Below are 23,181 nucleotides of genomic sequence, written 5' to 3'. Positions count from 1 at the left end.
GGGGCAAACTGGGTTTTCCTAATGACCTGTTTCAGCTAAAATAACTAAGGGGAGAGGAAAAAGTACACTTGAGAAAATTAACCATTGTAAGAAAAAATCGCATCAAATATTTGTTTTGTGGTCAATCTGTAAGTTACAAGCAGTTAAAAACAAGATATTTTAATTAGAAAAGTATTATTTACATGATTACCAAGTCTATTTGCCTGATACTTTTTCTCAGTCTGGTTGTGATTTGCTGCTGCAGTTTAATAGCCATCTTGCCAGTAGGTGATTACAGAAGGGAGGAGTTGTCATCTTTTACAAGGATTTCATAAATCTTACAGGTATTTTTTTCTTTACAAACCTTTTATTCCTCTTAAAGAGGAATAAAAGGAGTTTAGCTGAACCATATAAGTTACAAATTACTCTAACAGATCCAATTAAAATTTATCTCAAGTGCTTTTAAAACGATGACCTTATTAAAAGCAGCTCAATAAACATCACTTTGTATGGATAAAAAAAAACTATAAAGGTGAAATGAGATGTCCCTGAAACAGAAAATTAAAGGTAAAATTTAATTGTCATAAATAACTAGGAAGGGGGAGGAGTTCCACTTCATGTATGAAAATATTCTGTTTTACTGAGTTCTGAGAATAATGGAAAAATTTGTCTTCAAAGACTTGTCAGGAAGGTGAAACCTGTATTTGTTCACAGTTAATCTAAATAGTCTACAGTTATAAGAAATCAGTCTGAAATATCAAATATACTTAATGATGGGTATTCATTAAAGAAGACCCTTGCTAATCTGTGTTAGTATCTCTTTACAAAGCACATGGTCTCATGATGCTAATTCAGGGGCTTAGATTCTCAAATGGAAGCAGTCTTTACCTCTTAAAAATATGCTATTTTGCTTCTTTTTATAAATAATTAAAGACAAATGATGGAAGGAGAAAATTCTTGTAGTAATCTCTCCTGTCCACCACCCGGGCTTCAAGAAAGCAGAGCAAAGGAGCAAATAACCCTCAGAGACACTTAGTAAAAGATGGAAAATAAAGGATTGATCAAATGTTTCCACTTCACATGAGGGCTATCCAGGTACATCATGAAATTCAGGGTGAAAGAGAATTGGCACTTCTACCACATGCTCATACCTCTGGTCAGCTGGAAGTGGGTCAGTAAATTGGTTTCTCTGTTACTTAGCATGCCTTTCAACAGAGACTATAACAGTCTAATGAGGTATCCTGGCTTGTGCTTGTGTGAAAAAAAATTAAGCAGGTACCTGCAGTACTTAAATTCAGAGTGCAGAGGTGAAAGTTTTACAGAAATGGTGATAATTAAGTTTTGTGGAGATTAAAGGATCTTTTGTATGTGCCATGCAATTCAAAGCCAGAGAAACTCTGTAATCGGAAAAAAATCCAATTAAAAAAAATACAGCTCTAGATTTGTGTTGGTGCCATTGCAGTAATTTGTGAGACTAAGTAATAAGAGACAGATCTGATTTTCCTTATACTAGAGAGAATTTGTGCTGTAACCCAGAACCTGCCTTTAAAAGGGCCCATCTCTAAAGAAATAACAGTAGAAAGGCACCGGTCCTGCCTCCATTCCAGGAAAAGGAAAACACTGAATATCTCCCAAAACTTTCCCTGAGGGGAGGCATTTTAAAAAACCTGGAACTGAACCACTCCATCCTCTTGACTTTTTTTCATGGGCATGAGACATCCAGACTGTGCCTGACAGGTTAGATCAAGAGGGGAAAAACCCAAGAGACCCTCAGGTCATTTGCTTGAACCAGGCATAATCTAAGAAGTTAAAATGGCATGCAGATTTTTGTTCCTTTACAGTGAGGTTAATGGTTCATTGATCATTTCACAGAACATTTATGCTGAAAAGGGATGGATTTCAAAGTATGAATAATTTTAGATATTTTGCCTAAATATGACCTCAGTTAAAGGTGTTGAAGTGCAAAAGCCATGTGAATGAGGTCCGAAGCTCATCCTGTGAGACTACACCATCTAGTACTCAGCACCTGGGAGATGTGTACTGCTCAGAGAAGACATTACTTAGCTCGGTGAGCTGGAAATGTAGGTAGTGGGGAAAATCAACATTTAAGGTGAATGGGTTTATCTTGCCATCAACATAGTTCCTCACGATAATTGCACCAGTGCCACATCTTACAACATGATCTTGTTACACTTCCAGTGGTGTTGCTCATCTGTACAATAAGTGAATGTTTGACTCAGCCAGAAGACTTTCTTAAACTGATTTCAGCTGGGATTTAAAATAGGACCCAAAGGCAAAAAAGCTCATGTCGCATGTTTAAAAGCTTTGCTTAAAGGGAAATAAAACCTGTGTTTCTTTGTCCCCTTCCTCAGTTGTCACCAAATGGCCACCCGGTTTATGCCAACAAATATGTCTTCTGCCAGCATAAAAGCTAATTAAGCACTGTTTACACCACTAAGTCAATATTTTATTTTCTTGCCAACATAAGATTAGAGATTCTAAAGCCAACTCAAATCTGAAGTGTAGAAAAGATTTGTATTGCAAAGACTTGGCTGATGCAGATTACTTTAAAATTGTGCTGTGTAGAATGTTTAATTACGCCCAGTTACTACTCAGTCCTCTACTTTCTACTAATGAAAAAAGAACATGCTGGCCCATTTTCTCTTCACCTCTTTGCTAAGGTATTTCTCTTCTGGTATTCTAACAATTAGCATGGGAACAGGGTGTACACACATGAAATAGCTGATTCTGTGCTAAGTTTTAGAGGTCATATTTGGATCTAGATCACAGCAAAAGTCTCTACCCTTAAACATGCCAGAGAAACTGTTGGATGAATGGCCACTGTGCATTTAATTTTATTTAATTTTTGCCTTTCACCTAACAGACCAGATTTCAAATGCCAGCATTTGATTTTATAAATCATGGCAAGGTATTGATCCTGCTGGTCTTCTCAGTACTTGCAGTCATTCTTTAGTTGGATATGGAATGTGGGAGAAGCATCAGATGCTAGGTTTAAACTAGAAATCAGCTGCAAAGGGAAAGTGAACAAGAAAGGATGTGTCCTTTCTGTGCTTCTTTAAGATCTCCCTTACTGAAGGAATGGCTTTTCTGCTACTTTCATAAACTGACTCACAATTGAACACAAGGTTTTAAAGATTTTTAAAGATAAAAATCAAGAATTTTTTTGTGTATATGGGGGAAGGTTTTTCTTGTCTTTGTGAAGTTCCTTTCAGTTCAGCTCTTCAGGGATTAGAAATTAAGAATTTAAGATGCCCATGCAGCCTTACTCAAATGCCTTGGTGTATATGTTACATTACAAATTTTAATTGGAATGATTGTATACATTTTACCTTCCACAGTCATCTGCTGTATAGTATTAAATGATCTGAAAAACAGTCATGTGAGAGAAATGTTCTAAAAAAAGCTGATCTCATCTTGATGCAGATGCCTAAACTGGGGCAGGTGAAACACATTTGTCAAATGCCAGTTTTCTTGGGTGGTTGTAGAGAGAGTTTAGGCTCAGGTGTAGCTGCTTCAGTTCTGCCCTACAGAGGTCTGCATTTTGGTGCAGTGAACCCCAACACAAGTGTCTTAAAATGTCCTCTCCAGACAAATGGATGCTTTCACCCTTCATTTCTTTGATCTTTGTTTATCTCTACAGTGGGAAAAACACTGCGCTTTTGCTCTAAAGTGTGGTTATAAGAGAAAATCATTAATAAACGTGTTGTAGGGAATACTCAGGGGCTGCAGCATACAACAGCTCTCCCCCATTACATAAGCTCAAAGAAGATTGAGAATACTGTTTAGTAATGAAGGCATGAGCTTGGAAAAAAAGGGAAAAGTGTTCCTACTCATTAAATATTCATTGTCTACCTTCCATATGACACTCTTGAAGAAGGAAGTATATGTACTTATTTAATTAAAGAGGTAAGGTAAAAATAAGTACATCCAGGCAATATTCATTCCGGGGATCATTAGGTTTGAAGTGCTTTGTGCCCACATGGTGACTGTAATATTTTCATTTTAATGTCATTCTGTTTGTAAACAGACGCTCCTGATCTTTATTGGTGTACATGTATTTTTATGATGATTTATATTGATATTCTGCACATTTTAATCAGCTTCTCATTTGGGTTTTTTTACACCTTGCATAAGCACAGTTTTTCTGTTACGGTTAGCTCCACAGTGTTGTTTGGAATAGCCTTTTTCTGAACACTGTAACCTCTAATTTTTCAAGGTCTTTACAAAGACCTTAGGTAAATTTGTGTGGATTTTACTGGTAAAAGAAAAAGAAAAGCCAAAGAAACAGACTGAAAAGAAACACAGATGAAAAAAGCTTTTCACAATTTCTCCTTTACATAAATTCACTAATTGCTTAATTATAAATATGAGCAATGGAACATCTTCAAAAAGAAACAAGTCACCAGATAGGGGCATGAGAGGACTTGGAGCCCCTCCGAGCTTGGCAGCAGGAGCTGCTCTGGCAGGAGGCAAATGCCAGGTCCTGCAGCAAAGGAGGAGCCACATGGGAGCCTTGCCAAAGGTGACCCTGGCAGCAAGCTGGCAGGCTGTCTGCTGAGGTAGCAAATGATTGAGTGCCCTTCTCATGGCTGTGACTATAACAGTTATGGACCACTTGAGTTTCTACAGGTTATTGCTTAACTGGGATTTTGGGAGCAGAAATATGGGGAATTGGTTTTGCTGGAAACGTATACTGCAGAGAACAGGGGATATAGAAGCTTTCTTTTGCTTTAAATGTGTGGATACTCCCAGTAGTACTCTTCCTGTATTCTTTGGAACAAGTACTGGGAAGGAAAAAGCTGGAAATATATAGGCAATCCTAGATTATTTTTGCAATGAGGGTTTAAAGAGTTTATGTTTAGGACCATTGTTTCTGTGTTGGCTTTGAGGGCAATTTACCTAAACTACTTTCTCTGTTTCTTTGAAATGTTTTTGCTGAACTGCTGCTGAGGCAATACCAAAGCAGAAGGAGAGGGCAGTTAATAAGCTTGTTTCTGATTCAAACATGCCAAAGTTTGTGCAGCCCTTAAAAGCAGAAAAACTCTCTTGACCTCAGTGCAAAAACCTCCTGGTCAGATCTCAGCCTCAACCTTCTGCATGGTAGCCTTTTATAATGTGGCTGTGTCAATGCATCAATTATTTTTAATTTGAACTGTACTAGAGCACAGATTATTGAAGAGACCAAAGTTTCAGGTGAGAAAAGTGGTACCAGTAGTACATATTTGTAGGATTAGAAATTCATATTATCCATTATGAACAACAATGTACAGTTTAATTTTTCTTTTCTTCTGCTTCATTGTTACCTGATAGACTTCGCAGAGGAGTTTTAGACTAGTCTGAAACTCCTGCCTGTTCAACCAAAAGCAAATCAGTTGATGTCAATGTTAGCAGAAGCACACCGAAGGTCAGCTTTCCAAGGCAGAGACTGCAACTATCTTGTGTGCAGAGGTCACTAACACATGTAGATAGTTAGTAACCATGAATGTATAAGTAGTTATGTTTCAGTACAGCAGATCCCTGAGCAAGGTCCAGTCGTGCAGCTTGCATACACCAAGAAGCTCAGCCATATGGGAATGGGGTTGTTCTTGGGTCTGTCATCCTGCTGACAAGCAGGAGTGGCTGTCACCGGCTCAGCATCTTACTCTGCTGCTTCCAGGGTTTCAGCTCTCACTGCCGTGACAGAGAGAGACAGGGGCAGCTGAGGTATCTCACAAACACAGCATTGACTGGTCTTTATTTGCCTCAACTGTTCTCTTATCCAGGTGTCCGAACTATCCATGGCACACCTTTGCTCTGAAGATTTTGGCATTATCTGAGGTGTCCTGTCTGGTGGAGGCTTGGACAGATGGGCACTGTCAGCTCAGTGCAAAGTTTGGGTGCTTTGGTGCTCGCACTGCTTGTTCCCATCTATGAAGTGACAGCAGTGAGGGGTTTTGTGCTCTGTAGGCTTTTGAAGAGAATCCAATCCCATTTTAATTATTAGTGTTCCCATTAGATGGAATTGTGTCAAATAGGAATAATTGATGGTTACTGCAGCTCTTTATATTATATATAGTTTGTATTTACAGGTATGCTTTCAAGGTTGGCTGATGTAAAATTCAGCACACCAGTTTGCAGCCTGAGGTGCAGATTGTGTTGCCCTTATTTGTTCTATTTGTTGTGATTAATCAGACACAGAATCATGCAAGAGATGGAGAGTTTCAAAGATACCAAAGTTCTTGTGCATTTTATTTTCTGTCCTACTTGGAGGAGAAAATAAGTATGGGAAGTTCTTTTGGACATATGTATCTGTCTGTCAGGCCCTGACAAGTTTTCTATATTCTATAACTGAAAGTGTGCAAGACCAAGTTGGATTGGGCTTTCAGCAATTTGGTCTAGTGGACAGTGACCCTGCTTATGGAAGGGGACTGGGATTAAATGGTTTTTAAGGTTTCTCCAAACTCAAACCATTCTGTGATTCAGTGGTTCTTTGATTTCATCTGTGCTTTGTGTCATAGAAAAATTAGTGGTTTGTAATGCAGGGCATCTGTAGAGGACATATTTGCACTGTTTTTGGGGTGTGTCTCATTTGGAAGATGGTTTTTAAAAATAATTAATTGTAAGTTCCATTCTTGGAATGAAGTGCACGGAGAATTCCATTGCTGCTGACTTCTGCAAGCATTTCACAATCTAACTAATGCTATATAGTGTTTCATGGCAGTTTTCAACAGCCATCCTTCAATGGAAAGGTGCTATTTGAGGCTCAGATTGCCAAACTAAACATAAAGTTGTACTTGTAAGCTCCCAAGTTCTGAAACCATGTGCTGCCGTCAGGAGTAGAGATTTTGAGTTCTTAATAGTTCTTTAAGTGCCAGATGAATTTTTTATGTGGTATTCTTTCTCAAGGTAACAAAGGCAGATATTTGCAGGGCCTGGGCTTATTTAAAATGCACTTAGACTATCCTCAAAGAAGGAGATACAGGATTTTCTGTACAGGCATCATCTACCAAGTTGCTTTTGTGTTGTAAATTGTTCAATAGACAGATTGCGTTTTAGATTAACAAGGCACATGAAAAGAAAAATAGAGATAAATTAAGAGATTGGGATTTCATACAGCTTTTGAGCAGGAAAGGGGCCTAGTAGAAGTTAAAGGTGTGAGTTTGAAACAGTTAATAGGAGGAAACAGCACCCTGAGAATTGGGGAAAGACTTTTGAGCTGAAGTTGTTTAGGCAGGTTTTTATGGTTCAAATTTGAGAGAAAGTCTGAGAAAGTCCCAGACTGATTTTGAATATATCCACATCCACACTGTGGGAGCATTTTGAAGGCAGAGATGGTTATTCAGCTAGTTAGTGACATTTCTTAGCTGCAAAGAATGATGGGGCTAAGGTTGCAAAGTATGAAATCAGGTAAAGGCAGCTGCTAAGCTTTTGATTTGAAGAACTTGGTTAAATTAGAGGCATATAAATGAGCTGCAGGAATTAGACAACAAGAGGAAAATGGAAAGACTGTGCCAGTCAGTTGACAAGAATAGTAAATTGCTTGTGTTTAGAGGGGATAATAGGTGGCACATTTGTTTAGAGACTAATGTTTCATTTACCATTTTGAGGTTGAGAGGTCTCTCTGATTTTGCTATCACTCATTCTGCTGGCATCCTCTTGGAATTATTCCTATTTATCATTTTTGAAATTTGATTATTCTAAAGGTGAGAGAGTATAAAAAGCCATTGGTGGCTTTTTTCCTTAGCAGCAATTTATTGCTTTTTTCCTTTCTTTTGTGATCTTTCTTTCAGTAGATGAGAAGTTCCAGTGTTGTCCTGTTACTTACAATAATGGAAAATACACTATTTTATTTATCTATATTTGGTACTGGTTTTGCTCCCCTAATTCTAGTTCAGGTAAAATTAGAACAGCTGTTGCTCATTCTACAGCCTGCCTGAAGCACAGAATACCCCAAAATCAAGGGAATGCAAGGAGCACATATATTGTATGATGGATTGTAAGTCTATCCTTGGAGACTGACACTTCTAACAAGAATAATATTTAATTTTTAAATACTAATTATATTATTAAAAACTACTATCCTTTCTCTACAAATACTACTTTTAGTACATTGTCAGCTTACTCTATTTTATAGTTTGGGTTAGAAAAGACCTTAAATGTCATCTAGTTCCAATCCCTCTGCCATGGGCAGGGATGCCACCCACTAGCTCATGTTGCCTAGGGCCCAATCAAACCTGGCCTGGAACGCCCCCAGGAAAGGGGCATCAACAGCTTCTCTAGGGAACCTGTACCTGTGCTTTACCATCTTCTGGGAAAGAGTTTCCTTCTAAGAGATAAACTAAATCTCTTCTCTTTCAGTTTAAAACTGTTCCCCCTTGTCCTATCACTATCTGCCCATGTAAGAAGTCACTGTCCATCTTTTTTATAAGCTTCTTTCAATTACTGAAAGGCAGCAATGAGATCTTCCCAGAGCCTTCTCTTCCGCAGCTCTCTCAGCCCATCCTCACAGAAAAGGTGCTCCAGCACTCTGTGCAGTTTCATGGCCCCCCACTAGACCTACTTCAAGAGTTTCACATCTTTTTTAGCTTTCCAGAAATCCCTTTCAGAGCTTGCTAGCTGTCATTGATTTTATTTTACCCATAAGATCTGAGATGAGTAAAAGGTTACTCTGCTAAATGAAGCATGAACAAAGCTGGAGTGCAAACATTATGCCATATTAGTAGAACAGGATACCAAAACCAGTACCATGAATCATGTTCTGTGTGTGGTTCATTTATGACCTTTAGTCACAAATGTATGAGAAATAAAATAATATTACTCTGAATGAGTGATAATGGTGCTACCCAGCTGTAGGGCATCTTTAATGTTGTTCCTGTGCCCTTTAAACACTGCAGAAGTCTTATTCCTGCTCTCTTCCTTGCTGCTACATTCCCTCTTGAAACTATTGACCCATGATCCCAATCTCAATTTCTTGATTAGATCATCTTTAAAAATACGTAATTATATCCTTTCTTTGCAAAATAGAGATCAAATAATCTTTGCAGTACAAGGAAGGGTATTACATAAATAAGCTACCTCCCATGCCCCCACCTCCACCAAAAAAATCAGTATTTAAATAGCCATCACTCAGCTCTCTGTAAGAGACTTGGCAGGTCATCCAATTGCTGCAAAAAAATTAGTAAAGGAAAATGCCCCTAGAAAAGAAATTTTAAATGGTAGCAAAGTAGCCTAAGTGCTTTATGATGTAGATGAAGAACAGGGGCGAAAGTGGGGTTTTGTCAGCTCTTTTTATCTGTGACTTGGTGAAACCTGGAAAAATAAAAGAAAAGTGTAAGTGAATTGAAGCAGAAAGGAAGGGGAAAAGTAGAAAAAAGCCTCCCTACTTGCAGCAGATCTCTCTTTTGCACAAACATTTCTAGTTGTGGCTCTTGTTTTGTAAGTGATCATGGAAAAGACAGATAAGTTGACTGCCTATCTCTATGGCAATCTCAGAAAAATGTGAGAAGGGAAATAGGGGAGCCACAGCATGATAGAGAACTATGAATCTCACACAGGTAGGAATGCAGTCTTGTGAGGAGCTGGGACAACTTTTAAGTGTATCAGTCTTACGGAGGAAATGTTTAAATGGACACCAAAAAAATATGGGGTTTGGGCTGGTATTCACATAAAAGAAATAGTCCTTAAGAATATAAAAACCACACAGAGAATGACAAGATTCATTAAGTGTAGTTTAAGATATGCTGTGCTGTCAGCTGAGCAGTACTGTAAAGGACCTTGCAAAATGGAGAACGTCACTGCTAAAACCACACGTCTTGGAAATAAAATCCGTCAAGCCTGTTAGAAGTCCTGCCTGTTCTTTGGGTTGGTCATCTGGTCTCAAGTTTGTACAGCTAGCTGTGGAAATCAAGTGCCATGTAAGCTATGTGTTGGCTTTGATTTTTGCATTTCAACAATCTAGCTTCCCTAAGCAGTGGCAAATACTCAAAACTCATGTTGATAGGTCTGTGGTAAATTGATCCATTTCTGTTACAAAAAGCAAAAAGCTTTTAACATTTCAGCTCTTGTTTCTTAACACTGAAAACGGGGTGTAATCCCTAGCACACTGATTCTGAATGGACTGGCACAAGCACATCTGGTGTACTTTCCTCACCATTGATGATTCTGTCAGTCGTAGAATGGTTTAGGTTGGAAAGAACCTTAAAGATCGTCCAGTTCCACCCCTTGTGCTATGACTTTGAAGAAAGTAAAAGAGCACCCCAAACCTTGCAGTTAGAGAAGTGAGAAGAGGACAGGTAGTAGCAACAGAGCTCAGTGTTCCTATAGGAACAAGCTCAATAGCTGTACTTCCCAGTTTTAAGTACAGGAAGACTTCAGAAAGGAAAAAAAAAAAGCATCATGGACTAAAGAAGTTTGATTTCCTGTGAATTTAGTATCATTATTTATCACAAGCTATGACTGAAGCTTTTCCCTATCTAGGGCATTTAAAGGCATCTACATTGTTTCACGTGTAGATCTTCTGCTGCCTAATAGAAGCAGCTCACTTTTTTGTTTCCCCACTGTGGGAATCCTAGTGTTTTTTGTCAACAACCCACCAGTTGTTGACCTGGATTTCAGATACCATGAGGATCAGTAAGGATTAACAGATATATACATTTTTGAGGACATAAAGAAACACATGTAATGTGATGTCTTTATCAGGTTAAAAATACATTTTTCAATTTTCAAAGCGATTTGTGATTATCTGTTGAGACAAAGGAGGTTGCACTGCTCATTTTATTTAAAAAAAATCTAAATACTATTTATACTATACTAAAAACAGTATATTTACATATCATGAAAGTATATCTAGAATAAAACCCCTTGTTTCCAGTAATTTAAGCTGTCAGATAAAAAAGATGTGCTGCTATCTTGCTGAAGAAATATATTAGCATGCAGAAAGCAATGCCACTTCCTCTGGGAGGTTTTTAATCAGGCCTCTTGTAGTGATTGAGATGCAATACTCTGAAATGAGAAAAATTATTAACAAAATCAAAAATCTAGAGTGCCTTTCACACAAATATTCATCAGTGTATCTTATGTAATTACATAGTCAATAAATCAACATAGTGTGTAAGTGCTTCAGTCATGGTGTAAATATCTTAATGACTGAAACATCTTCACACATGAATAATTTATACCTGTATGATTCATTTTTCATATCCATGCTTTACTTCAACATGAAAAACTAATTCTTGTCTGTCAGAGAATGCGTGCTTAGTTATTGCCTTCTTTCTCTTCCTTGTGCTTTTTTTCCACTGTTAGACACACTCCATTTCTTCTCTTCTGGTTCCTCTAATGTAGTTATCTTATTTATTCATCCTGTCTGCCTTAGTTTGTGTTCCCAGTGCATTTCAACAGGCACCTGGGAAATAACACTCAGGCATAAGTTGCTTGTGCTTATGCAGTTTCCCAAGTAACTGGAAAAAGGTCCAGCATCTTGAAAGATTTACACATTCTCAACAGATATTTGCATTCCGTTTGCTCTCCTCAAGGCAACCATTACAGAAAGAACTAGTGCAAGTTGGGCTTTGCCATTTTCTGGATCAATATGAGTTAAAACCTTTGTCAAGGTACTGATGACAAATGTTTGAGTCTTCTTCCCATATATTTGTAAATGTGAAACGTGTGTAGCTCCAGAAGGCATGGGAATGTTCAAGATGAAAATAATTGTTTCTCAGTGCAGGAATGGGAATAGGGAATACTTAAATTTTGCTCTGCTGCACCTGCTTATTTGGCGGTTTGCAAGGCACTGCATGCATCGTGCCTTACTTAGACCTTTAACCAAGTCATCTAAGACAGGAATTTCATTGTAATAAACTCCTTCTTTAGTTAGTAAGAGAAAGACAGGTAGCTGCTGAGGGCAGTTCTGAGTACATAGTGCTTGAAGCTCCAGGCAGAAAGGCTACTGGGTGGATTCTTCTTTTGGCTCAGAATTTAAAGATCAGTTCGGGTTTGTGGAGCAGCTTATTTTTTAGTGCCTATAAAGGCTGAGCCTTTAAAAATTCAACCCTAGTTGTGTCAGATTTAATGACCACTTTCAAAATTTCTTGCCTTCAAACCCTCAGATTTCGAGCTTGAAAAAAAAGAAAACCCACAAGAATCTAAAAATTATTTCAAACTGTGGGAGATAAGGAGTTCTATAATAACTAACTGACAGTTTTCTGATATTGTATGCTATTCCATCCAACCTTTTTTCACTCCATTTTTATATGCAGTTTACCTACATTACACTCAAATGAGGAAGAGCACCTTCACTGAGTGTTCAGCACTCTCTCATTCAGTTTCTTGTATTATTATATAGATTGTTAGTTTTGTATGCTAATACAGTTTTACTCTCTTTTGTGCCAGTATTACATTTTTTTACTAATTTTTTAGATTTAAGACTGAGTGGAGTATCTTATATCTGTCCTCTCCCCCATACTTGGAAGCCCAGCTGCAGTTCTGATACAGCTTCAGTCTTAGCATCTTCTGAGACACATCACAATTGAATGTTGTCTTTGTATCCTCACAGTTGGTTCCAGTATGTTGTGAATACCAGTCTCTCCTGTTTGCTGGCAGGACATTTGATAACTTTGATCCAGCATAAGTCTTCATTTATTCAGTTTTCTCTTATTGTGATTGTAAGCACCTCCAAAGGCTTCTGATTGCATTTTATTTGTCTCAATCTTTTTATATCCTTAAAGGACATCTTCTCTTACTGTATCTTACTGCACTGAGTTATTGATCAATGGGTATTGGTTAGTAGGAGTTCTCATCCAGTCTCCAGAACATATGATCATTCCCTGCTTTGTTTTTGGCATTTAGGAAGAAGCCTGCTCTCTATTTGCTTTGTTGTGTCTAGCACTTGTTCTCTGGGGTAGTTTCTCACCACAGTCATCAATCATGACTGTTGTTCCAACTTACTTTTCTGTTTTCTGTATTCAGTGTTGATTATTTACTATCTATGTCTTGTTGTAAGGCAGTGTTTTATCCAGTGGCAGGATGTTAAAACAATTTTCTGAATCTCCTCACATGTGTTTTGTTTTAACTTCTACTACTTCTAGGTGTCATGCCTCCTTCACTTTCACCATTTTGTCCTTTCTTTTGTAAAGGATTTCTTGTAGACCCTTTCTTTATCTTCTTCATTTGATTATTATACTGCTATCTACAGACCTTCATTTCCTTTTGTGAAAATTAATTTAGCTTTCTTCTCTAACCTATTCACTTACTCCTTTTTTTTCAGATAATTTTCAAGTTTTAAAATTAATTCTGTTTTTTCAGCATGTCTGTTTAAATTCTAGGTAATATTTATCTTCAGTTGTTCAAGAGAATGATTCACTAATACATCCTGTTTCCCTCATCTGGTCCATCTCTGATTCTGACACACTCTGAAACTTCTGGACATCCCTGATTCACAAACTTCCTCTTGCTTTTAGAGTTTTCAACATCAAGTTCTGATTATTGACACCTTAAATGGTGCTATTCCAGTATTTCTTGAAGTGGCATGTTATCTGGTCAGAGAAATAAAGTAGCCATGGAGATTTCATATGGGGAAAACATGAAAATGGCATAAATACCACATTGGTATAATACTGATCTTTTGTTGTCTCATTTTAACAGATTCAGTAGCAACAGCTTCTGGGCCCCTGCTAGTCGAAGTTGCCAAAACTCCTGGTGCTGCTCTTGGGGTTGCACTAACTACCTCGATGTGCTGCAACAAACAGGTCATTGTCATAGACAAAATCAAATCTGCAAGTATTGCAGACAGGTGAGTGTGACAGAGGACTGACACTGCAGGTCCATGCATCCATTTTACTTCTTTTTCTGTTTGGTCTGATTTTAAAGGAACCCTTCCCTTTTTTGAGAAAATCAGCTGAACCAGGTCCTCTCAAGGTTGCATGTCCTAAAATTAGCACTTTGTCAGATGGCTGTTCCAGACTGCTGAGTCTAAGACTTCCATCTACTTTAGCTCATTCCAGTAGTATTTGGTGACATGAGCCACCTCCCATGTAATATGTGACTGGCTGCTTGCACTATGCAACACAGCAGTTAAAAAGGTCTTCTCTGGCTATTAAATGTAATACTGTGGCAGAGATCAGTATTAAAAAAAGAAATGTAACCCACTGGAATTCTTGATGTAAACCTACCATATGGAACAGCTGTCAAGGAAAGTAAATTTTGAGGCTCTGCAACCTTGAAATGTTCTTTTAGAATATATCACTCATTCTTGTGGTACACTGAAATGGAATTCCTTATGTCTGGATTCTTTTACTAATAGTTTAGAATGCAAGTGAGGTATAAGGAAGACTGGCTTCTGTATTTCTAAATTGTTTTACTGTAATATTTCCACTTCATTTAATCCTTTAAATAAAACCTTTAAACCATTAAAATTATAGCTAGGTATTTTTCCCCAGTGGTCTGAACCTCTGTAACAGAGTTGTTAGAGACCTTTTCTGGGGGGTGTGTGTGTGTGTATGTGTGTGTTTATACATATACAATATATTTTTATACTCATATCTCTATCTAAATTTTTTTTTAAATATTACGTTTCAGCAGCAAATTCCTCCTGCATGTCCCCAGTCACCCTACCTTGTAACTCCTCCTTGGCAATGGTGCTTTTGGTAGCACCCACTTGTAGCAGTGAGTCTACAGCTCCTCTGTGGGCTTTTCCCTACAGTAGAAATTTTGAGAGTGACGGCCATTGATCCAGGGGTGTTCTCCAGTTCAATGGTGCAGGATGCTTTAATTTTCTCCCTCTGTTTTTTCCCATTTCACAGGGGGTAACCAATTAAAGGAGCTGTCCACTTGACTGGTACGTCGGGATGCTGACTGCTGTGTTTGCATTTCTCAACTCATCCAGTAGCCAGTCTCTTGAGTGCAGCAAAATTTAGCAGCTAGCCCCCTCCCCACCCCACTCCTAGAGTCACCATGCTAGCCCTGGTTTCATTATTTGTTTGACTACTGCATAATTTCATCATCATTTACAGCTTTTGTACTAATAAATGTTTGAATTATAACTCAAAAAATGATGAACTGGGTGCTTGTGTGAGGGATATGTGACCAAGTTATTAGAGTCTCCTTAAGCTCTTCTCATTTTATCCTGCTGCCATTCACACATATTTTTAGAGCCAGCTACCCCATTGCAGTTCTGTGAGTGATGTCTTGGCATATACTGTATTAACGGAATTGTTTTTAAGGTTTGTACTAATAGAGATAAAGTCTGACCAGTGACAGTGCCTACAAAACACAAATGTCTCTTGAAAAAAAAGAACATGTTCGTAGTTGTCACGTTGACAGTTTGAAGGCAGAAAAACTCATTGTGCAAGCAAATAGCATACCTGATCATACCAAGTTTTTCCCCTTTTATATAGATGTGGTGCATTACATGTAGGAGACCATATTCTGTCCATTGATGGCACCAGCATGGAGTACTGTACGCTGGCAGAAGCAACGCAGTTTTTGGCTAATGCAGCGGATAATGTCAAACTGGAGATCCTTCCCCACCACCAGACACGGCTAGCACTGAAAGGCCCAGAGCACGGTAAGAGATCTGCAACACCAAACACCTTTATCTCTTTCTTGTGCTTTGCCTGCCCATGCTGAATGGTCAAAGCTATCACCACAGTTAGGTCTGTAAATGTTGTTTCAACTCCCCACGTTATGCTTCTGCAGTTTCTGAGCAGCTCGGAGATTTCTATGGCCAGAGAGGAAATGTTTTGCTAAGAAATACCTCTACAAACTTGCAAATGCACATAAAGACACCTGCTGCCTCTACTGTTGCAGTTGCTGGGGGTGCTACGAGATACTTCTGTAAATTAATTTCTACATTGATTCTTAAATTTAGAGTGGGGAAATAGTACCACAGCCAACTTATTTTCAGCATATTGGCTTGTTAGTCATGGTCACTTAATTAAGGTAGTTAGCAGGTGTTAACCTGTTCTCTCCTTAAATACGTAAACCCCTCCTGTATTTTCTCTTGTTAATGGCATTATTATTTATTGCCATCTTCTTTTAAAATGCTTCTGAGATTGCTTCACAGGTTCACTGTCAGTGCTTATGAAAACTGTTTGGAAACAGTTCCCTAGATTGCAGACCTTTTCACTGTGATACTTATTTCATACCAACATACTTGAATAGAGTGGCTTTCCATTCTCAAATCAAATATTTGTAAAATGTCTTAGTATTTGAATTCAGATGGAGGCCGCCTGTCTTGTCTTCTAACTGATCGTGAAAAAGTGCTAATTCACAATAATCCTTCAAATCAGTCTAAAATAGCACATGTTGATCGACATCAAAACAGTAACAAGGGTTATCACATACACAGAGAATAGGTACATGTGTTGCAGCATGACCAGTGGTATAGTTTTTCTAAGCCTGTGGTACTGTGCTGCTGCCTCCTTTAGACCAAGGCAAGATTTCTGAGGTCTTGAAATGTCAGTGATGGTAAATGTTCTGGGACATCCAGGCAGCATCCAGGGTGTCCCTTGATAAGTGGTGTTCTAGACAGTTTCTCAAAGTAGGGAATACTGAACTAGTGACAGAGGAGACATTAGTTTCTCTTAGACCAGGGTGAACAAAAAGTAACCTTTGCAATCGCATGTTCTCCCTGTACTCAGCTCTTTCCCTTTTCTACTTAAGCTGCTTAGAGCCACAAGGAGCAGAGGTTGATAACATTAGCACAAGCAGAGCAAGATGGAGGCCAAATTTCCAATGTACTTCCACTACTTTCAGTTATGACAGTGCATTACAAACAGAGCTTTCTCTGTTCTGAAGCAGAGATGTCATGCAATTAATTTCTGAATGGTTAAAGAATTTTGAAGACTTTTTTTTTGGGAAGACAAATGCTGGGACCAATGATTTGTGTAGATGATTGTATTACTTGAAGCAGTTGGGTTGTTAACCAATATTTATAACAGATTGATGCTGTTAATGTTCTAGTAACCAGTGTAGATGCTTAGAAAAAAGCAATGTTCTTGCTATGCCAAGAGTTAAGAACTGTTTGTTACAAAATAATATCAAATTGATCTGCAAAAGATGATATATAAGCACATCTTTTGGGTGAAAGTATCCCTAAAGTAATAAAGTTGCTTTCTTCAGTAAGGCAGAATAACTAGGATGTTTACAGACCGTTCCAGCCCCTCACCAGGTGGTGCTACCACAATATCATGACCAATTCAAGATATAACAAGCTTTATGGAAGCAAGTTCCCTCTTAGAAACAACCATTCATCAGGTGTGGTATGGCCTAGAGGCTGCAGAGAGTGAAAATCTCCCTTGCAATGTCTGAAATAAGCTGAGTCATTAGGGCTGTATCTGGGGAGCTCAGTTATTGGTCTTGTGGGAATATGTTAGGAATTTATAACAGGCAGGAAAGTCAGTATATAAAATAAACTAAAATTTTAGCCCTAAAATAAAGTGGAGAGCTCTATAAAAGATAGGATTCTTTTTCATGGGTTTTTTTTCCCTTTATACTGTGCTGCTGACAGTCATTTCTCTTGCTGCCTCATTAGTTTTATTTTTACTATACACAACCCTGTACTGGAAAAGCTGAAATTACCACTAAATTACTGTGGTTACACACAAAAGGATTTTCTTTTACAGAACTTTTGTTGAATTGGGACTATATTTCTACAAGCTGAGCAAACTGAATTTGTGTACTTTCCCACTTTGTAGGACTTTATCTCTACTCTCAGCATGAAAATAAAACATTAAGTAAAAATCTCAAGGACTGCCAGATAATTTCCTGCTGGAAGCAGTCTTTTTAATTAAACAAGGCTCACAGTAGCTTGAAAATAATGAAAATCCACCTGGTCACATTGTTCTTATCAGATTTTAATTTTTTCACCATAGTTAAGTTAAGAAATCTCGCTGTCTGTGCGCGTAATTGAAGAGACAGTTTCATCCGAGAAGACACGTTAAGTCTCTAAGGCACATAAGGCCATATCAGGCTACTTCAGGTGTTTCTGGGACTTTTCTGGCTACCATGAGATTTTCCAAAGTCCCAGAGGGTGGTGGTGCTAGTGGCTGAGGAGCCCCAGGCGCACACTCCCAGCCTGATGCTGACATTTCACCCCTCCCTTACTTTTGATATCTGTTATTGGAGCAAAAAAATAATTATTTTGATTCAAGAGCATGCCAGGACACAGTGTGTGCTCTTAGGGAGGGATGCAACTCCAGGGAAATCTGACTGAAGACACATAGCCAGATCAGGCAGCTCCAGGGCTTGCAGGGTCTCCATCACTCCACCAGGCTGCAGGGACGTGGTGAGTCCCTGTGCTCCCTTTTCCCTGTCCCTTCCCTGGTGTGCATCCCACACATCTACCGTGTAGAGAGAAGCATCACTTTTGAGTCAGAAGGGGGAGTACCGTCAGGCAATTAGCACATCAGTGCTCATGTAATACAAAGTGAAACCAAAGGACAGTTTTCCTTCTGCCAGGGCACAGGGCTTGCTGTGGTAGCTGGCCTTTTCCCCCTAATTTTACCTCATGGAATAAGATACGAACACAAGGTGTAGGTCCAAGCTGAATGCTCAAGGTTTTGGGCTCCTGTTAGAGGCCAGCATGAGGACTGCCAAGTCTGCAGCCATTATAGGTATAGCAGGTAGCAGAGGGACACAGGTTATACAGCTCATGAAACAAAGACAGCAAACTGTTTTATAGAAACAGAAACAGGTTTAGATTAGATATTAGGAAGAAATTCTTCACTGCGAGGATGGTGAGGCACTGGGACAGATTGCACAGAGAAGTTGTGGCTGTCTCATCCCTGGAAGTGTTAAAGGCTGGGTTGGATGGGGCCCTTAGCCACCTGGTCTAGTGAAAAGTGTCCCTTCCCATGATAACAGAGTTGGAACAAGATGGTCTTTAAGGTCCCTCCAAACCATTTCATGATTATGTAGTATGGGTGAATCCCTTGGCGTGTTAAGACAAAAGAATCAGTGAATATTTACCAGTTTGAACTGTGCCTTTATGGTTCAGCAAGGATACAGATATGCTGAATTTAATTATGAATATACTGTATTTAATCAAGGGAGACTTCAATCCCTTTCCTTTAAGATTTGACAACTAGAATGCTTCCCACTCTCTTAGTAAATACCAGTCTTCACTTGCGGCACATAAATCCCGCAATTAAATAATTAAGTATGGTTTCAAATTTCATCCAGTGAAGGATCATTTTAAAGTTTTGAAGATCAAATTAAAAATAAAAACTACAAAATAAAAATACAAAATTGCAAATCCTGCTAATCAATAAGACTTCTTTTCTTTATCAACCAGGTTTCAGGATAGCATTTTTCTGCTGCTGACAAGGGGAAGTCATTTACTGCACAGAATAGCATAATGCCAGCAATAGATTGTGGCAAAATTAAAATGTCAATACAGTAAATTGAAATGGCAGGGAACCATCTCCATTCTAGGCAGTGCCATGTAAAGTATCTGACTGGTCTTTTTAAAATAGATTAATGCAAGCAGAGAGTTATTAACCTTCAGTTACTGGTCATATGTAGTATCTTAGTATTTTTTGAGCAACTTTGCAATCTTAGTCCCTAAGGTAGAAGGAGATTAGAAATTGATTCAGTAATCATAATTTTTGAAACAAATACAAAAAAGCAGAAAACTCAAATCAGAAACATTTTTTCTGAGAAATGTTTCTGATTGAGTTTTCTGCTTTTTTGTATTTGTTAGAACAAGTTAGAACCCCCTGATAAGAAGACAAGACCATGTTATTTTTTGTTTTGTTTTATTATATTTTATTTTCAATTTGTTTTCTTTCTTTCACTTCTGATTTATGGGTTCTTTTGGTTTTCTTTGTGCAATTCAGTTACTTTTGCCTCTTCTCTGGTCCTTTTGTTTCTGATTTTCCATCATCCCTTCATGCGGGCAGTGAAGGTTGAAAGAAGCAACAGGCAACTTACCTGGGATTCGTGTGCCAACAGCCACAGCAGCCTCCTCACCTACCACCATTATAACACCTACCACCCTGACCATTGCAGGATGCCAGCCTTGAAATTCCAGAAAGCGCCTCCTCAAAAAAGCCTTCGTAATGTTCCACACCTTTTCCTGCTGGCATATTCTCTTCTCCTCTTCTACTTCCTCCTCCTCCCTCTTCCTCCTCCTCCTCCCTCCGTTCTTCTTTCACTCATACTTTTCTCATTTCAGGCTCTAAAATGTTTTTAGTTTACGGATGCTATGCTTTTTCATAGCCATGCCAAGGTTATTTCTGACAGTTTACACCTTTTCCTTTGTATAACAAAGCAGTCTTTGTAGACAGGAAAAAGCTTGAAAATTCTAAATTAATCAGCTCTTCTTCTATGTACGAGTAGACCATTGGATTGGAAAAGTGTATATAAAGCATGATATTTGAATGCAAAGCATTGCTTGCTAATCCTTGTCAGAAACTACCTACTACAAAAAGACATTTCTAAAATCAGTGTATCTAGGTATATTGACTTGCATTAGTTTGGGGATTTGTGTTTAAAATTTTAATTTAACGTGCTTTGCTTAAAGTAAGTTGTATACTATGAATATAGCTTTTGTATCTACATTTTCTTTGTTAGCTTCCAGCACGTGTTGTCATGAAATGCTGGCTTTACTTTTTCCTAGGGTCACCTGTGTGGTTTAATGTCTTTGTTATTGAAAATGCACAAACCATTCCTGTGCATCATACACAGCCTATCCATAAAATGTTTGATTCATTGATGAGTTACAGGTATGTGCTGCGCTCTTCTGTGAAGACTGAGTGCTGTATGCCAAGTGTTTGATTTCTTACAGCAGCTCTGGTGTCTTCATCCTTCTCTCCTACCTCCATGAGTGCATACAGCCTGAGTTCCCTGAACATGGGGACCTTACCTCGCAGCCTCTACTCCACCAGCCCACGTGGGACAATGATGAGGCGGAGGATGAAAAAGAAGGACTTCAAAAGCTCCTGTAGGTGGTAACTGCATTTGCTCAAAATGTGCAGTGAATGAATGGGTGGAGGAGGGGGAAAATGCAGAAAAAAAAGTTGCACAGTAGATTAATTAATACACATATATTTTAGACAGAAGAGGGAGTTTCTGGTAGATGTAGGGAAGCATAAGGGTAAAAATATTTGTTTAATGCTAAAATGAGATGAGTAGATGTTATGCAGCATAACTATCTCATCTGAAATTTATAAAGGAATGTTTTCTTTAGACAGTGCTAGAAGAGTTTGTTATACCATTATTGAAGTGATTTTCAAATTCCTTTCTTAACTCTTCCAGTGTCCATTAAGGAATAGAATTCATAGCTGAATGGTCAAAAACAGATTGCTGGTAAGCTCAGCCAGCTGTCACATTAGGGAAGGCAGAGCTTGCCACCTCCTAGGTAGTTCTAATGTTTACATCTTTACCATGTCCTGTACAGTTATTTTGGGGAGGGAGAGCAACAAGTTACAGTGAAGACTAACTAGCCTCGTTTGACCACTCTCTGAAATTCAAAGCATGGATTGCCTGTGAGTCAATCATTTCCCAAGCCAGAACAGATCTATTCAGGCTGTTCCATTTTGCATATTGCTAAGTATTCACTAAGCTGGAGAGAGTGTGGCTGTGGCAGTGCATTTTTTCCCAGACTCCATGCAAGTGCTACCTCTCTTTTGGCTTGTCCATCTTTGTGCAATCCACAGCAGCTCAGTTCCTCCAGAGCAGGGAGGTGAGAACTGCTCTGTAAATCATTTGCTCTATATAACAATACTCAGAAGTCCATTCTGAAAGAACTGAGCTGCTGCACAATACAGCACTGCTGCTGTGTTTTAAAGATTCCCCATGGTCATAGTAAAACCAGAGCAAACCAGCAGCTTCCAAGGTCAGTCACCATGGAATTGTGAGAATACATTAGAGAGGAGCTGAAGTTTTGCTTTCTTGCAGTTTTTGTTGCTTGCTTTTTCTTATTTCTTCTGTAAAGCACATATTTTTGCATAACATTTGCCTGTAAGTGCATTTTTTTGTTTTTAATCTGATCAGCCATTTTTCACAGTTCATCTGTTGACATGTTAGCTTCTAATACATTCTTTTGGGTCACAGGGGGATGCTGTGTTTGTCATGCTATGGTATCAGTAGAGGTCCAGCTCTTATATGTTCTCCTCTGCACATGAGAAACAGTAGTAGTGTTACATTAGTAGTAATTTCTTTGAATAGTAAAATCAATGCAAAAAATCATTCATCAGTTGTGCTACATTTTTAGCTGTTCAACAAAGGATGAAATCTTCAAAGCTAATCCTGTTATGGATCTTGGACGCAGCTGTAACTTGCATTGTTAAAATTTTCAGATATTTTTCCTTCAAGGAAGCTTTGTCTGTGTTATCTTGCAAAGACTCCAAACAAGGCCAGTGATGTGGCATTTAAGTGGAACAGTCACAGTAGTGCAGCGTACCTAAAAGATTTTTAAAGTCAGAAGGCCCTGGGGATGACAAGCTGCTATGAGTAAACAGATCTCTAGATTGGAGAAGTTAGGACAGGGCTTTGTTGTGCAGTAGTTTGTTACCCATTTGCATTGTGAGGTCTTGATGTAGAGCATTACACAATATATGAAACTGGCCCCGTCACTGAGTGGTCAGTGCCTCATTACAATCTGTGACTACATCAACAGCCCTGTACTGGAACTGGCTTCTGAGAAATTGGCTGTCCAGCCAGACTTGTTTGCTCTCTTTGTGAGTTTGCTTATCAGCCCAGGCAGAGTTCCTTACTTTGTTAGTGGAATTATACCCATACTTGTGACAGCAGTAACAGCCAACTTGAGAGACCCACACTACTCCGAATGTCCAGTCATGTACCTTTCCATCGACAAGACTTGGAACACTCTCCCTTTGTGGGAGACTCATGAGAACCAGGTAGACTGACTGCTGTGCTGTTCATGGAAAGGAGTAGCACACTCTTAATTTTAGTGGGATTTTTTTCCCTTAACCCAATTGAATCATTTGCAAGTTTTATTAAAGTAAATTTTAATAAATCTTTTAGAATGTTACTTGGCAATAAAAATATGTAGGTTGCTAGAAGGTTTACATTGCCAATTATTTAAGAATATTTGCACAACATAATGTGATCATGGCATAATTCATGAAGATGAACTGTGATGGCGCAAGGGGTTACAAGACTCATGGTCATGATTTAACAATCATTGCATTAGTTATGCAGATCTTTCTAAATATGTGGCTGTAAGAACTGAGGGCATGCCCT

At 38.6% G+C, this 23,181-nt stretch overlaps 1 protein-coding gene across 17 annotated transcripts in view; it reads left to right on the top strand.

Annotated features, from left to right (window-relative positions):
* The window catches only part of GRIP1 (glutamate receptor interacting protein 1), a 304,722-nt gene that overhangs the window by 241,712 nt on the left and 39,829 nt on the right, over window positions 1-23,181 (top strand). For 10 of the 17 annotated variants that reach the window (XM_085568249.1, XM_077783507.2, XM_085568247.1 and 7 more), the window contains 3 exons: window positions 13,618-13,765; window positions 15,369-15,538; window positions 20,762-20,917. In XM_085568249.1, the coding sequence (XP_085424375.1) occupies window positions 13,618-13,765; window positions 15,369-15,538; window positions 20,762-20,917 (474 nt within the window). Of the gene's footprint in view, window positions 1-13,617; window positions 13,766-15,368; window positions 15,539-19,874; window positions 20,031-20,761; window positions 20,918-23,181 lie in introns of all 17 variants that reach the window. The other 7 variants (XM_085568244.1, XM_085568252.1, XM_077783511.2 and 4 more) reach the window with 3 other exon arrangements.

This window comes from Lonchura striata, chromosome 1A (genome assembly GCF_050655825.1).
Source record: "Lonchura striata isolate lonStrDom1 chromosome 1A, ASM5065582v1, whole genome shotgun sequence".
NCBI classification, from domain to species: domain Eukaryota; kingdom Metazoa; phylum Chordata; class Aves; order Passeriformes; family Estrildidae; genus Lonchura; species Lonchura striata.
Note: the sequence above shows the minus strand (reverse complement) of the source record. Positions and strands in the feature narration are given on the sequence as shown.